The 15,788-nt window shown below is 42.8% G+C and overlaps 1 protein-coding gene across 1 annotated transcript; it reads right to left on the reverse strand.

Moving 5' to 3' along the window:
* Positions 1-4,425: 4,425 nt before the first annotated feature.
* LOC111217528 (gap junction gamma-1 protein-like) lies at positions 4,426-15,788 on the reverse strand. The gene is made up of 2 exons (XM_022739440.1): positions 15,501-15,788; positions 4,426-7,492 (listed from the first exon to the last, which is right to left on the reverse strand). Exon 2 carries the CDS (start codon positions 7,436-7,438, stop codon positions 5,981-5,983), a length of 1,458 nt encoding a protein of 485 aa, XP_022595161.1. The 5' UTR covers positions 7,439-7,492; positions 15,501-15,788; the 3' UTR covers positions 4,426-5,980.

Raw genomic sequence — 15,788 nt, forward strand, 5'->3', positions numbered from 1 at the left:
TTTATTTGCAAACACATGAATCCATAGTAATATTTCTGTCCATTATAAGGCCTCATATATTTCCATATTCCATACAGCTGTTATATCAGTGGCCTATATGTTACTGCACCTTCCACTTCACATCCTCTGCATGTCCTGCTGCAGGGTATCCCACAGTTACCATGTTGACAAGACATGCAAACATCTGGACGATGATGTCACACACAGACTCTTCCAAGAGAGGGGGGGGGGGGGGGGGGGGGGGGGGGGGGGGGGGGAACTGACCACGGAAGCAGCTAAAAGTTCTCGGGAAGCTTTTGTGTATACTCTTCTTTTCCTGTCTCCAAATGCATAATAATAGCTCGTGTGCACCATCTCTAGAATGACATCTGTATAGGGTCAGTGCATCCAGCCAATTAGGCAGCTGATGGGATGAAATGTTTTAGAGAAAATAGCCCGCTGCCACAAGTTGCCATCCCAGACATCGGGTCACGGGATTCCACTCGTATCGGCAGTGACCTCGTTGTACACCCAGCTGCAGCACTCTGCTCGTTCCCACTGGCTCGTCTCTCTGGGGGAATGTTTTTTTTTATTTCAAAGAATCACAAAAACATACTTTCCATTTCCATTTTTGTTGTCTATTCTCCAGGCAGTGAGTGTGGCTGTGAACTCGCTAATGACGACAGACACAAAGTGGAAAACTGGGTGGGAAAAAAAAGAGAATGAGGACACATATTCATCTTCATCCTCATATTTTCAATTCCCAAGAAGCCCTGAATACAGATGGTTCAGTTCAGATTGAATAAATGATTGTGTTATCAAGGTCAACTGGGTTTTTAAAATCAGTGGCTAATTGGAACAAACACTGAGCTCCTAATGCATTAATGTAATTTAAAGCCTCACAGACTCAGATGCTCTCTCTCATCACGGGCTGAAGTTCAGCTGTCACTGGATGAGCTGCCAAAGTGACAAACAGGATGACACGGCTGACATGAGCTGAAGTGACATCTCCTTGGTCTCCGGTGTTGTTCCTGCTAGTGACACAGCATCAGCTTGTGTGTCTATAATTCTCCTGATAGGACCACAGAGACCCCCCCCCCCCCCCCCCGCTCCCCACCAAGCTACATCAAACTCACATCTCATACTGAACACAAGAATAGGACAATAACTCAAATGTTTCAAAAGTAGGAAGCCTTTTATTTATTTCCTGGTGGGGTTTTTTTTTCTGCTGTGGAACCAAAACAAAAGATGCTGAGACTCAATTCAATATGTGTTTTTGATTTATTTTTTTGTAGGAAAATAGGTCTTTTCACATGCAAATCAAATGTATTCATCAAAGAATATGAAAAAAATTTTGCCAGGGGACACCAGAATGGCACTGAAAGAAATGTACATTTTACAAAAAGGCATAGAAAAACAAACAAACACACAAATGCATTTATGAATCAGAGTTTGTACTGGTAATACCACTGGTTTCATTGTCACGTCCCACATGGGTGACTATATAAGAAACATGTAGGGAAACAACACAGCCTCGGAACAGTCTTTCCTCTGAACGTTTTTACGTAGACAGACAGATGCTGAGGGTGACGTTGTGGTATCCCTGATGAACAGACCCACAAAAGATTTCATCCGACACAACCAGTTTTAATTCTCCGACTGTGTTAATATACAGCACAGAGATAAATCCCAAAGGAATAATTGTCTATCCCACTATTGTTCCAACATTGTGAAGCGCTGATTTCACCAGTCCTGATGTACCTGTGAATGGTGGCATCACACCTGCATTGTTTTCCCCAACTTAAGGTGTGGTCGGCGCTCAAATGCATATTGTCTCTGTCAAGTGAAACATCACAAATTTAATTGATTTTATCATGCATATCTGTTTCCATTCCAAAAAATTAAATTCCAGTACACCACTGTTTTTCTTTGCTGAAAATCCATAAAGAATTAAATGCATAGGCATTCTCACAAATACAAAGAATTTGCCTCTATTATTATTATCTTATAAAAGCACTGTCACAAAGGTCAAAGCTTACACTTAATGTAAGACTATCAGAAAACCAGATATTTTTTCTCTTTGGTTTGTCCTGTGTTTCTTTTAAAAGCCCTGGTGATATTTCAGTGACACATGCTTGTCACAGGACAGCGACAAAAATGCAGAGGACAATAGACCCAAATAAAATTAGGGGAGACTGGGGACAATTGCAACAAATCTTACTCTAATCAAAAACATGCTGGAGTGCTGACACTCACACTGCACATGCTCAGTTAGACCCTCCTCCCACCAGGAAGACAGAAAACACTTTCAACATCCGCTGCTGCATTTATTGAAAAAAACTGTCAAACTGTCCTGACCTTGAATTAATCAAACTTACTTAGTTTGAATCATTGTTTCATTGACTCCTACGTGACATAGTTAGCATGTGTTGCGGTCAGTGTGTCTAGCTAGCACACAATGTTCTGTCATGGTGTGGATGGTTGCAACAAGTTATTACAACTGTCCCCAAGCTAAGCAGCCAGATCAAAACAGACCACACAACAGTGTGTTTCAACATTTTTAGTTCAAAAGAGAAAAAAATATGCAGCTAATTTTAAAGCATCAGAGAATATAAACCAGTTGTTTTGTTAGCCTCTCGTGGTCTTATAATATATTTGCCTGTTCTGTTTATCATAAGCAATAGGATAAATTGTGCCTATTGTCACTCAAGGTAGGTTTTATGTTCTACATAAAACAAAACTCAATAACTGTTCTTTGATAAATATTACTGAATAAATAATAATACTATATTATTGTACAATGCAAAAACAATGCATATTTCAGAATACTGTGCTTATTGAGACAAAAATCATGTTAATTTGTGAAATTGAATGTATTTTTCAATATGTTGCAACCGTCCCCAGGGTTGGGGTCAGTTGTAACATCTGAATTTTTCCATTTAAATAAATATTGTGGATGATGTGTCATATGTAATCATCTTTAAGTGGTTTGACTAATTAGCAGATAGATGTAAGTTCCATAGCCTATATAAAAGTTTGGTTGGTCTAGTTCAAACTGTCTCTGAGTAACTGAGTGCTGCAACCGTCCCCAATCTCCCCTAGTAATAAAAGCCATTTTCTGTCCAGTGAGCACACTTTCTTTTCTAACTTATTCCCTGTCCCTTTCAGTCATTCAATAGAGAAAAGAGAACAGGGTGAGACAAACACATAATTGTGCCACAGGGTAATTCTTTTGACCTGGATAGCTGCCTGAATTCCTTACTTTCCCTCTAAAAAAAAAACACACAAAAAAAACATGTCTGAGCCACATAACCTAGAATAGCTGTGGAGATGTAAGGCCAAGCTGCCAGTCATGCAGACTTTAAACAGATGGGGTCTTTGAGTACCCCCATGGCACCTTCTCAAAACACCCTTTCTTCACCCGCTCTGAAGTGCTCCCTCCTTTGACAGGAAGTCGCCCTCTAGTGGCTCCAGCTGGCACCAACTACAAAACATCACCAGCTGCTTGATAACCATTTACTCTACAGTTTGTTGCCTTCCCTTCAAACAGACTAGACTAAACATACTTTAGTCGCGAAACTTTGATGACTGGGGAAGAATTTAATGAGGGTTGACTGGCCTCCAGGGGATGAAACTCTGACTCTGACTGGGAGACTATTAGTAAATCACCAGTGGCTTATCGGGATCCTGGTGGCATCAGAGGAGCCAGTGTCAATCACTTCTCTGGGGAGTGGCTGGATGAAGTACTTCTGGTGATTTATGTCTGCCTGCTGCTGCCTGGACTTGTTGAACAGACATGTGGTGCCTGATGGTGCTCAAACCAGTCAGAGAAAGTCAAAGTACACCATGTTTTCATGTGAAGGAAGCCTCACAGCCTCACGTGGTTTGTTGAGCTAGTTCACTATTCAGGCAAAGATGCTGATCTTCCACATATGGTTTGATAAACCAAAGACAGAAAGTGCCAGCTTTCCAGACTTTCTCTCCCCCTCCCAATTCACCATCATGAAATGAGGAAGAAATCTCAGCTTGTTTGGAGAGCTACGTGGGGCAATGCTGGGGATGAGTTTGAATAGTTTGTCCCATCTTGTTCTTCTTTGTCTCCACACACACACATACAGCTGTTCAGCCGATCTCAGAGCAATGTTGGAAAAGGAATAACACTGTTGCTACGTACATTAAATACTGATACTGTAACATACAAGGAAAAGTCTGGCTTTTTTTTTCTTGACGTCATTAAGTCACCGTAGCCGACATTTTATAAAAATATACTATGTCATATTTCACATTTTTTTTTACAATTAGAAGGCAATTTAAAACACAATAACCATAAATATTCATACAAGTAATTAATTTTTTTTTTTTTTTTTTTTTAAAGAACTTGTTGTCTTGTCTTTATTTTACAAAAAAATGTACTTGAAAAAAAGAGTTTTCATATAAAACACAGGCTTGAACATAAAAATTGACTCAATTTTGGAGCTTGTTCTTTTAAATCCCATTCTAAAAGGCAATACACATAACTGTAATACATAAAAAAAAAAACAACAAAAAAAAAACGTGACTTTTACAAAAGGGTTGGTCTCACATAGGCATATTTCCACAATTGGAGTAGCATGGCCACAGTATTCCAAAGCTACAAACAACCAGGCTTCACAGCGGCCTGGCATTAAAATCTTGGCACTGACACTTGCATTACACAAACAGTGTTTGGTCTCACTATACTATAGTAATGGCTTTTATACCTTTTCCATTACAAGGTGGTGATGTTGCAGCCTTGCGCATCAAACACTGAACCCGTGGCGCTGGGAAGACTTGACTAACACAAGGCTTTAGGAAAGGAACACCACAGCTGGTTAAAGTGTTGCTGGATCGGTAGCGTTGGCAACTGGTATCTACTCCCCCCAAGTAGAAGAAGCCACCAGGGGGCAGTCAACTACAAGGCAGGTGGAGCGACAGTGAAGTAGTGAGCAGCCTTGTTCGAGAGCCATGAAGAGCCAGAGAGAGAGAGAGAAACTGAGAAGCTGAAGAGTTAAGGTATAAAAACTGGATTACTTATGCACCTTGTTAAAAAACAAACAAACAAACAAAAAATTTCTTTCAGGAAATTTTGTTTAAAAAGCCACCTGCTGTACTCAGCGGCTCCTGAGCAGCAGCTAGTGTAGCACTGTTATCAAAACACACACACACACACACACACACACACACACACACATACACAGGAAACATATAGAAACACTCAAAGTCACAGCAACGAAACACTGTGATCGACGCCGGGGAGAGAGAGAGAGAGAGAGCAGACACTGAACATGATTGACAGGACACAGCCTTCAGGAAGGTGACGCTGTCACTGCGTTATGAAGTCACTGCTTTAGGCGCTGCCACTCAATTATGCCTCATTTTATTGCATTATTCACGTTGTAATGAAGTTTCTTTACGTCATAACAAGTCATTTCTATGGTGATGGCATGGCATCCCTTTCATTTTGATGTCATAGTATTTACATGTCCCAAGAGTTAGGATGCCTATGTATTAATGGAGTCGTGTCTTTGCAGAGCAGCGGCCAGAAAATGAGCTACAGGTCAAATCTGGGATCAATCTGATTTGCAAGAGACCTCAGTATCATTCAGTAATTTTCCAAAGCTCAAATCCCTAAGAAAGGATGAACGGCAAGACAACAGAGGTCAATAATCTGCTTTAGGACTTGAGGAGAATGAGACATGTAAACGACAGACTGTAGCCTAATAGAGTTTGTGTTGGTGTGATGTTTCAAGTTAGACAGTGATAGCCCAGACAAAACAAACTGTCAGCTGCAACATCACGGTTTTTTTTTTTGTTTGTTTTTTTTTTTACACACCTTAGTAGACAAACACACATCTTCTCCAGCTTGCAGGATTCTGTAAGGCACAGCGGTGTTTAAATATCCAAGAAAGATTGCAACAGCTCCTCATCCAATCTCTAATATACTGTATGTACAGGGTTTCAATACATGTCTCTGTCTGTGGGGTTAAATCCATACAGAGGGCTTTCCCTCTCCTGATTTGCTGCTGCTGCTGTTGCTGCTGCTGCCTCCTCCGCTGCTGCCTCCCTTCCCGTGCTTGAACTTATGCTTGCGCTCTTTCTGAGGCTGCGACTGTGGCTGAGGTTGGGCCTGGATGATGTTGCTTTGGGGCTTGTCGTCCTGATTGTCCCCAAGCTGCTCCTCTGCCCGGTGCTGCTGACTGTAGGCCTGGATGGCCGCCTCCAGCTGCTCATGAGCTTGCTGGATCATGTCTTTGTTGAGAGCCACGCGGGCCTCCCCTCCAGTGGGAAAGTTATCCTCATTGCTACCAAATTGCTGCTGCTCCTCTTGCGCGATATTTGCCCGGTTCTGCTTGCACGCCATTTTAGCATTGCTGAGGTCCGTGTAGGGCATCTGCTCAGGTTTGACCACAATGTTGTAGCCAGGTGGAGCTGATGGAGTGTTCCACGAGAACGGGTAACCCACGTAATCAGCAGCTCCGTCTCCACCCACCCCTCCCTCAGAACCTGCTTCAGGCCCTGCCACCCCTACTGAGCCCTCGACACCCCCGTTGGCACCCAGCAAACCCAACTGGTACTCGTCCTCCTGAGGCGGGCAGCGGCGACGGCGAAGAATGTCACAGATGGAACCGATCCCCAAGTGGAGCATCTCCCAAACATTGAGTGTGAGGCAGAGGACAGTGACACCATACATGATGCGCAGGAAGATGGTCTTCTCTGTAGGCCGTGACACAAAGCAGTCAACGCTGTGAGGACAAGGCTTTCCCGAGCACACAAAGACGGGCGTCACACGGAACCCGTACAGCAAGTACTGGCCAGCAAGGAAGCCCGCTTCTAGCACCGTGCGAGACACCAGCTGCAAAACGTAGACCCGCATCAACCCCTCATCTCGAATGCGTTTGCGCCCATCATGCCGGACTTTGGGTCTGGGTGTGGGTTGCAGTGGGTCCCGTGGCCTTTTTGGGGGCTCCATCTCTGGCACCTCGTAGATCATGGGATCATCCTCCTGGTCCTCCTCGGTCTCTTCGATGCCGCGGTGCTGCCGAGCTCCAAAGCACATTTTCCTGGGCTTCCTGTGCGTGTAGCCCCCTCCTCCTGTTCTGACCGCAGCAGATCCACATCCTCCTTTTGATTCATCCAACCGTGCAATCTTGTTGACAGCATAGCCCATATACATGAGAGAAGGCATCGCCACCAAGATGATCTGAAAGACCCAGAAGCGAACGTGAGACAGAGGGGCGAAGGCATCGTAGCAGACGTTCTCGCAGCCTGGCTGGCCCGAGTTGCAGACAAACTTGCTCTGTTCGTCGTAGTAGATGGATTCTCCGCCAACTGCAGTGAGAACAATGCGGAAGACGATGAGCACGGTGAGCCACAGCTTCCCCACGAAGGTGGAGTGGTTGTGGATCTCCTCCAGCAGCCGCGTGAGGAAGCTCCAGCTCATGGTGTCGCTGGACAGTGGGGCAGACAGTGTCCCTCTCTCACCTGTTCACAGACTCTGGAGAAAGAGGAGGAGAGAAAAGGGGGGAAAAAAAGGATGAGTTCACCATAAATACTTTCAAAATGTGATCAAAGCATGTAGTAAGCTTTGTCTGAAATTTTCAAGTAAGACTTTTATCCCTGTGGAAACAGCATTAGTTCTGCAAGTTCAGTGGCAAAATGTGAAAGGGGTTGACATAACAATTGCCTTAATTAAAATGAGTGTTCCTCTGTGAGCTCAGGCATCATTATATCCTTAATTTGATCTGTTGCTTGGAGGAGCACACACACACACACACACACACACACACATAGATATACATATTGGGAGCTCAATGCCACAGTGAGGCTGCTGTCAAGTTCAGGCTTTTTAGGGAATTAGAAGACCAAACAGGGTGGAAAGAGGATATCGGTATTAAGAAAAATACCATCAAGCAGCACTGAGAAGGAGGCGAAATAATCCAAATAGGGAATTTGCTATCGCCAAATACACACACACTTTATTTAACAGCCTATCTCTTTTTGAAGAAATAAATCCTCTTAGTGAGCCTTCCTCTGTGTGAGGTGCAGTTTTCAGGATTGTATTAACTTGACTGGTTTGTTCTGGTTGGGAGGTAAATGGCATTGTGCTGTGGTGTGTCATGCTTATGTGCGTGTGTGTGTGTGTGTGTGTGTGTGTGTGTGTGTGTGTGTGTGTGTGTGTGTGTGAGCACAATTTAGGAAGAAAGACATGTTGTCTATGTAGGTTAGGTCTGGGCTTCAGGCAGTCCATTCAAACCAGCAGAATCAGCAGGTGGCCCGGGCACAAACCGTTGGAGCGGGTAGTCAGACAGCAGACCCACATTAGCTCAGGCAGTGGAGCTGAACCCAAACCCTGCTGTCCCTCAGGGCGGCTTTGGGGGATGAGTATGACAACTCCACAGAACTTTTCCTCCCTTATGAAGCCGCAATAGCGCATGGCTTATTGTCAGCCAGACTGAGAGGAAAATCCAACCATGAATACTAGCTTAGGTTGGGGTTTAAAGGGCTTCCAGGGACGATATCCTTACCAAGCAGGTTGAGAGCTTATACTGTGAGTGAGCTGGAGCTGCAGCTGCAGCGAGAGGGAAAATTTCGCTGGAGGAGACGAGCAGCAGCTCCCAGTCCTCTGCTTTGTGTCTCCAGTGGGAGCGGAGAGGGGCGGGATGTTTTGAAGAAGCCTTGTGATGAAACATGTGCTGAGTATCGATCACTCTGACCATAAAAGGACATGCTTGGGACACAGGAGGTAGATGTCAGGAATCCTTTGAGTGTATGTGCATACTCCGGTACGCACCATCACTCTGAGTGCACAGCTGCCTGAACTGTGCACGATCCTGCAATCAGAGTAAGAAGTGAGGAGTTTGTGAGCGGGCGAACTGTGAGCGTCTGTGACCGACATGGCGTGTGAGTAAGCAGCACATGGTCGCAGAGGAGTGAGAGGCTGCCACAAGCGCGCAGAGTCATCGCAGTGTCCTTCCACGGTCCAGCTCTGTCTGACTTTTCCCACATTACATCATTGTGTTTCTTTACATAACTCTACTATACTCTACTGTGCTGCACGGACGGACAGTCGGCTGCAAAGGTTAAACAGCTTGGTGTAATATAATGGTGAGGCTGTTTAACGTTGTGCTGCAACAGATGTATTATTATTACTGTATCCTCTGTTTTTTCTATCTTGTCTTTTCATGTTGTACTTCTTATTATAATTATATTTTTTTTGGGTAACTTATGGTACTTAATTGAATAGTTGTGATGTAGAGGATTTAATGTGTGTTTTGTAATGTGCTTATGTTAGATCACATGTTCCTGTGCTGATCTGTTTAATTGTTTAATTATGCAGATTACATCCACCTGTGTAATAAGTGTGTTGTAGATGTGTATATACTGTGTGTGTACACTTCGCGCTCTGCTACATTTCACTCTTGTGAAACAGTGATTTTTGAGTTTTGGTTTCCAGCATCTGTGAAAATTGTTTTGAAAGTGTTCAATATTTGCTTTGGCCGTGTTTAAATTAAGAGCAAAATTCCTTTCTTATCTCCTTTCTTAAGCCACATAAAGTGTTGTAGTGTTTGGATTAGTGTTGTGGCTTTTACATTGAGTTGACCCGTCTGGGCCACCGTATAAACCCCTTAACATACAGTTTCTGTGTGTTCTGTATGTTTGCTTTCACACAAGTATTACATATTACACTGAGTAAAATATCAAAACACAAATTTTCAAATTTTTTAAAAATATCTCCGCACATTTTCCCAAAGTTCTGAATGACATATTTAGGTATTTTTGGAAACTTTCCACTAGAATTTAAAATGAAATTCTGTGGCTTTGTAGAATGTTTTGCTGCACAACAAGACATTGTAATGACTGACACACTGGTGGGAAGCTTAGGCAATACCTGCTAATATCTTTAAAAGAGTCATATTTCAATCTACTACATGCACACGGGGACTGTGTTTAATACATCCGTGGAGCCGGAGACTCACAGGACACAGAGGAACTTCAGCGTGTGCTTCGATGAACTATACTTGTACTTCGTCCCTTTAGTTCCCCGGTAGTCTGTCACACTCCCTCCTGACCAGGAGAGACGCTCCAGCCCAGGCACACAGCTGCCTGGGCTTAATACTCCTGCTACCTCAGCCACACATAACCTGGCATTTTGCTTTCTCATCCAATTTATGTCTGCGGGAGCTAGTGGGGCAGTTAGGGGTAAGAAGCTGACTCTGTGCATTAAGTTAGCAGGGTGAGTCAGCGTCCCGAATAGCAGCGCGCAGACAGAGCAGGCAGGTTTTCTCTCTGTTACTTTGATATAAAGAATGAACAGCTAATTGGTGGAAATCATGTCACATATGAAAACATGAAAAAACAAAGACCAGTCGCTGGTCCCAAAGTCAGAAAAAGAAACAATGACGAAGAAAATCCCCTCCAGTGTAGTCTCACGGGGATTTTATATAATAGGAGACCGCTAATGAGCTTTGAAAGGGAATCACATTTAGGATCAATGGCTCTATAACCATCAGCCCTAAAGGTCGTGACTGTGGAATGATGGGTCATCAAAGCATCACTTTCTTCAGAGCCTGTGACATAGCTCATAGCCCTACCAGCAGAGTACAAGGTCAAAGGTCAACAAGATCAGTTCCTAAGGGGTGAACTCTCCACATATCACTACCTCGTGCTCTGAGTCAAATAGACAGTTACCATTACGCTTAGCGTCACTGGAAGGATCCCCTCAGTCACTGGCTTCCATCCCTCGGGATCCACAGAGACTCACATCCAGATATAGTAAACCCCCCCAAAACAACACACACACACACACACACACACACACACACACACACACACACCATGCAACAGCCTCGAGAAGCATGTGGTGTAAAGCCACAATGTCCCTTAACACAAAAGTGGCCTGACTATGAGAAACACTGAAGTGAGGTTGGCTGAGGTGCTCCTTATTCACCGCAGTGACTCATGGTGTGAACACGGCACTGCAGCTGCAGGGCCACGGGCTCAGGAGGGACACCAGGGGAATGAGCCCACCATGGGACAAACCCCTCGACCTGTGCACGGGACAACTGCAGGTGGACGGAGGTTGTAACTGTATGTACTGTGTCATCTAGGGGAGTTCTGCACAGCAACAGGTGAAGGTGCATTGCAGGCGACAGGTCATGGATTCTGTATTTGAACTTAAACACTGTCAGCTCCCTTTGACTTGACAGATATTAACCTGGGTGTATTTAAACAGTTAATACAGAGGCAGCCTTCGAGATGGGGATGTCAGGATAAACATATATCTTTGAACTGTTAACACATGTAGATGTATATATAAAGTTATGAATGTTTTCTTTTGGTTTTGCGTATGTGTAAACAGTAGATCTTGTCTTGTTGTTATATTTTTGATGTTTAGTAGCATCTCATAATCCCACGTGGGCACGCAGGGAAATAAAAACCAACTGAGAAAATAACTAATATTCCATTCAAAACACACTTTTCTGGCATCTTTTTAATATTTTGTATTAATGTGAGCTGCTTCATTGATGTTTTTTGATGCGGATGTATGTGGTTACAGTTAGTGGTCTCAAGTAAAAATAAGAGTTATTAAAAAAATATGAACAAAGTGTATATAAGTATATGCAAAATATATATTAAAATGCAAAACTGTCTTCTGGTCCATCATGCAGCTGAACTCTGCAATTATTCAGTGTATAAAAATGTACTTATCTTGGTTGTAACACAAACTATACAATACAGTTATGTAAACCCATGAGTGCAGATGTACAGGGCAATGCAAATAGGACAACGTGCTGGACAATACACAGGATGCACAGAGGTCAAAGGTCAGAGGTCACATCCCGATGGCCCAAGAGGAAACACTTTTTCTGACTCTCTCTTATTGAACTGTTAATAAACAGTTAATGAAATGCACTGTGAAAAAAGGGGAGTTTTAAAATGATTTCCTCAGTCCTCCCTCTCTGTCTCTAAACTGTTTGTCTACATATTCACGCTCTGATACGGTATATGCAGATCCTTGTATAAACACACATACCCACACAGGCACATTCATATTAATCAACGCAGGCCAGCGGCAGTAATAATGAATGTACTGTAAATGGTAGAAATAAAGCTCTAATGAGTTTATGTAAGGCTAACAGATTTATTAGCCTCTGGATAAACTTTAATCAAGTGAAGCATACAAACGTACACTTATAGACAAATGAAACATGTTTAACTGCTACGTGAAACTATTATTGGACATTATATCAACTAATGTATTGTGTGGCCCCTGTAAAGATCCATCTATTGGCTCATTCAAAGACAAACATCCGTACAGATGCTGCAGCCGCTGCCCATCGGGACTTTTTTTCCCCTTGTGAAGTATGAACGTCAGTCCAGGCTTTAAACATTTCTTCAGTCTCATGCTAATTATCAGTTAGATCTCTTATAGTGTCTTTAAAGAGATTGTAAAAGATCCAATAAAAGAAACGATCAGCTCTTTCTTCAGCCTGGATGAATTTGGCTCCCGATGCTGCTGATCTGCTGTTGGACCGCTGCCTCTAAAACACTCTTCATTTTTCGACTGTTACACTTTTATGTGATCTTGATTACTTTCAGTGGTTTGTCTGAAAGTTTTAATGACCGGCACGCTTCAGCTTTCCCTGCCGTCTCTCTCCATCATCATAATGACAGACCCCCCCCTTCACATGAATGTTATATTACGCCCTTTAGCTCTCAATCATAAAAATCCAGTCCTGTGCAATAAACTGATTCTCGTGTCATTATACATGTTCTTGTTATATTTGCTGCAGATTCATGAATTTTAGAAAATAAAATATTATGAACTCGGTGTAACTGATATAACCAGGTTTATTGCAGGTGAGCAACATATGCTGCAGAGTGATTTTTACCTATGTAACTCTACCCCAGCGTACAATTTTCTTTTACTGTTACCAGGGATGAAAGTGTGTGGTTGATGAAAATAAAGGGCCATGATTTGTTTGGTCTGTTAATAGTCTTATGTGCAATAGCAGCTAATGGTCCTATAATATAATATTAGGTACTATATTAGGTATATTAGGTATTTACTATTTTTCTTCAGTGCTGCTACAAGTTCCCATCGTCTAACACTTGACACAAAGATATTGTCTGCTATCACTCAATGTAGCACCAATGCTGATTGACAGAATAACATTATCACTGAGCCAAACACAAATACTTAGTCTGCAAAGGTGATAATATGATAAATATGAGCTTTTCTTTTCTATTCTTTGGAACACCGGTGAGATTTAGGATTTCACTCAATAAAAAATACTGAAGTAAGAACAGAGACACAGTTAAACCAGATAGAGCTGGGATACCAAATAAACTTCACACTTGTTAATTCAAACCCTCTGCATTCATGGAGAAAAGGAGTTAGTGCTAAAACTTAAATTATACAGCAGTCTTCACTGCCAAAGCAGGATTTTAAGCAAGGCAAAGCCAGAGAGAGAACAAAAGTAGTCAACAGAGAGAAAGGTTAATTACGCTGCTAGCTTCAAAAATGTGGTTCTATCTGTGAAGGAGTCACATTTTTACATTTTATATTAAAAAAAAATCCTCAATGAAAATTTAATCGGAGCAGATCCAGACCAAAGCCAGCCTCGCCGCTGATAACAAAGGGCTGCAGTGTGTGTGGAGATTTAATTTTCTGGCTTTGTAAAGCGTAATCATATTAAAAAAAAAAAAAGAAACACTTTTATTTCAAAAATGGACAATGTAGAGAATAATTGAGATGGAAACTCAGGCACAATGAGGTCTATTGTGTGAGTGCCACTATTCAATAGCCTGTGAGATTCTTTTAAACTATTGTCATCTAAAAATAAATGAATAAATGTTGATATCAGGGTAACTCCAGAGCCAATGAGTGCTACCTGGGTCATTTTGCTGTCTATTTTGTTGTTTCATTGAAGTTAATTTCATAAAAGAGGCTGTCACCAGCAGCGCTAATGCGTTCTTTAAACAAAAAACAAAAAAACGCCACAATGAAAGCATCAGAGATCTATGAGAGTAATGGCTGGGACCTCTGAGCAGGTTCTGTTAAAGCCGATGTTCCTCTCACTGTCCTTGTTTGAGGTTCGTTGCCACAGTGCCCCCTCCCTCTGTTCAGACAGCGGCATCCTCAGGCTTCACAGATGCCCTCCCGAGCCTCCACCTTGTCCCACACAGGCTGCACAGATCAAACTAATCTGCTCACACAGTAGCTGGCCACACATCTGTCCATGATAACCCTCCCTCTGGATCGTTATATGTGGGTTAAATCGTGGCTGCTTTGGTGCTAAGAGACCACACATAAAAACCTGCAAATTTATGTCAGTAAAAAAGGTCACAGCCTTTGCTTGTGAATTCACAATATGAGTAGAGATAAATACTATAACAGCGCTGTGGAGGACAGACCGCAGGCAAAAATGCTCGGCTTAAAAAGCACAGGGGGGTTCTTATGTTGTGGATCCCCTTCTCCTGCAATGAAGGGCTGGATAAGCTCCTTTGTTAGGTACTCAGAGATATTCAAATCACCGCAAAAAAAAAAAAGAATACACCATAGCTAAAAATGGATTTTGTATCAACATTTTCTGGTGGTCTGCTTTTTTTTCTGAGCAGCAAATTTGCCTCTGACGTGATTAAAAACATGCACTCCCCAGAGTGACTTTGCATTAAGCTGAGTTCACCCACAGAAGGTTATCACAGTTGTTAATCATATTCATTTCATAGGCTAATCTCTACCAGATTGCGTGGTGCATGTATTTACACAGACAGACACAAACACACACACACACACACACACACACACACACACACACACACACACACACACACACACACACACACACACACACAAACACAGACATGAAACTTACTTGCAGAGTGATCAATGCATGCGGCCATGAAACACAAATAAACTGCAAATTCCAAAGGGTTGAGCAGATAGAGGACCCCAGCGTTGGGCCTCTGGCTGATAAAACAAGTAGCAGAAGACATAAAGACATTCACATCAGAGGACCTTTTACTGGTGAAGGATGAATACGGAAAACTGCTGAACATTTTGGTCAAACGTGAGAGACTCTTGAGATGAGGAAGTCTTTGCTGAGATGGATGAATGAATGAGCTATTCTTCTTCATTTTGCAGAAGGGAGGCGAGTTGTGGAGGAGCGATTCTCCCTCCGAGTTCGTGGGAAACTAAAAGTTCCCTCATTAACAGTGTCCGAAGGGAAGAAACGTAACAGTAAACCGGTTCCATATGTTACAGGAAGAATCTCTGAGGCAGGAACAGCCTCTCTGTGTGCATCTGTGCCTTTTGTTCAGTTTCACCGTGAGTAAAGTGTTAGAACTATGACTTCTTCTAAAAGACGAGTTCAGGAACAGACCTGGTAAATATCTGGTTTCCTCCTTTTTCATCACATTTAAATGAGAAGATACAAAAATACAAGCACAAACAGACAAGACACAAGCTGCAAAGTAAAGTGATGAAGCAGCATACTCACTCTACTCCTTCTCTCCCAGATGCCAGGTACTGTGTCCTTTGTCTCTCAACCTGAGGCCCCTCATCTCTGTCTCTTCGTCTCACTTACCCTCCTTTACATACCCCTTAACCTCGAGTGACATCAAATGGCCCTGACCTAAAATCAACAGTGGCATCCCGACAACAAAAAAACTGAAAACAAAACACGCAGCTCCGCGGCCGATCTCTCATGAAGCGCCTCAGTGTGTGTGCTTAACCAAGTGTGAGCTCTTCTTGAAAGAGAGAGGAATGAGGGAGGCAGAGCATCTTG

The sequence above is a fragment of the Seriola dumerili genome, unplaced genomic scaffold (genome assembly GCF_002260705.1).
Source record: "Seriola dumerili isolate Sdu_G_001 unplaced genomic scaffold, Sdu_1.0 BDQW01000044.1, whole genome shotgun sequence".
Lineage (NCBI taxonomy): Eukaryota > Metazoa > Chordata > Actinopteri > Carangiformes > Carangidae > Seriola > Seriola dumerili.

Excerpts from the sequence above, each read along its gene's own strand:
- LOC111217528 (XM_022739440.1), bottom strand. The coding sequence starts at position 7,438 with ATGAGCTGGAGCTTCCTCACGCGGCTGCTGGAGGAGATCCACAACCAC.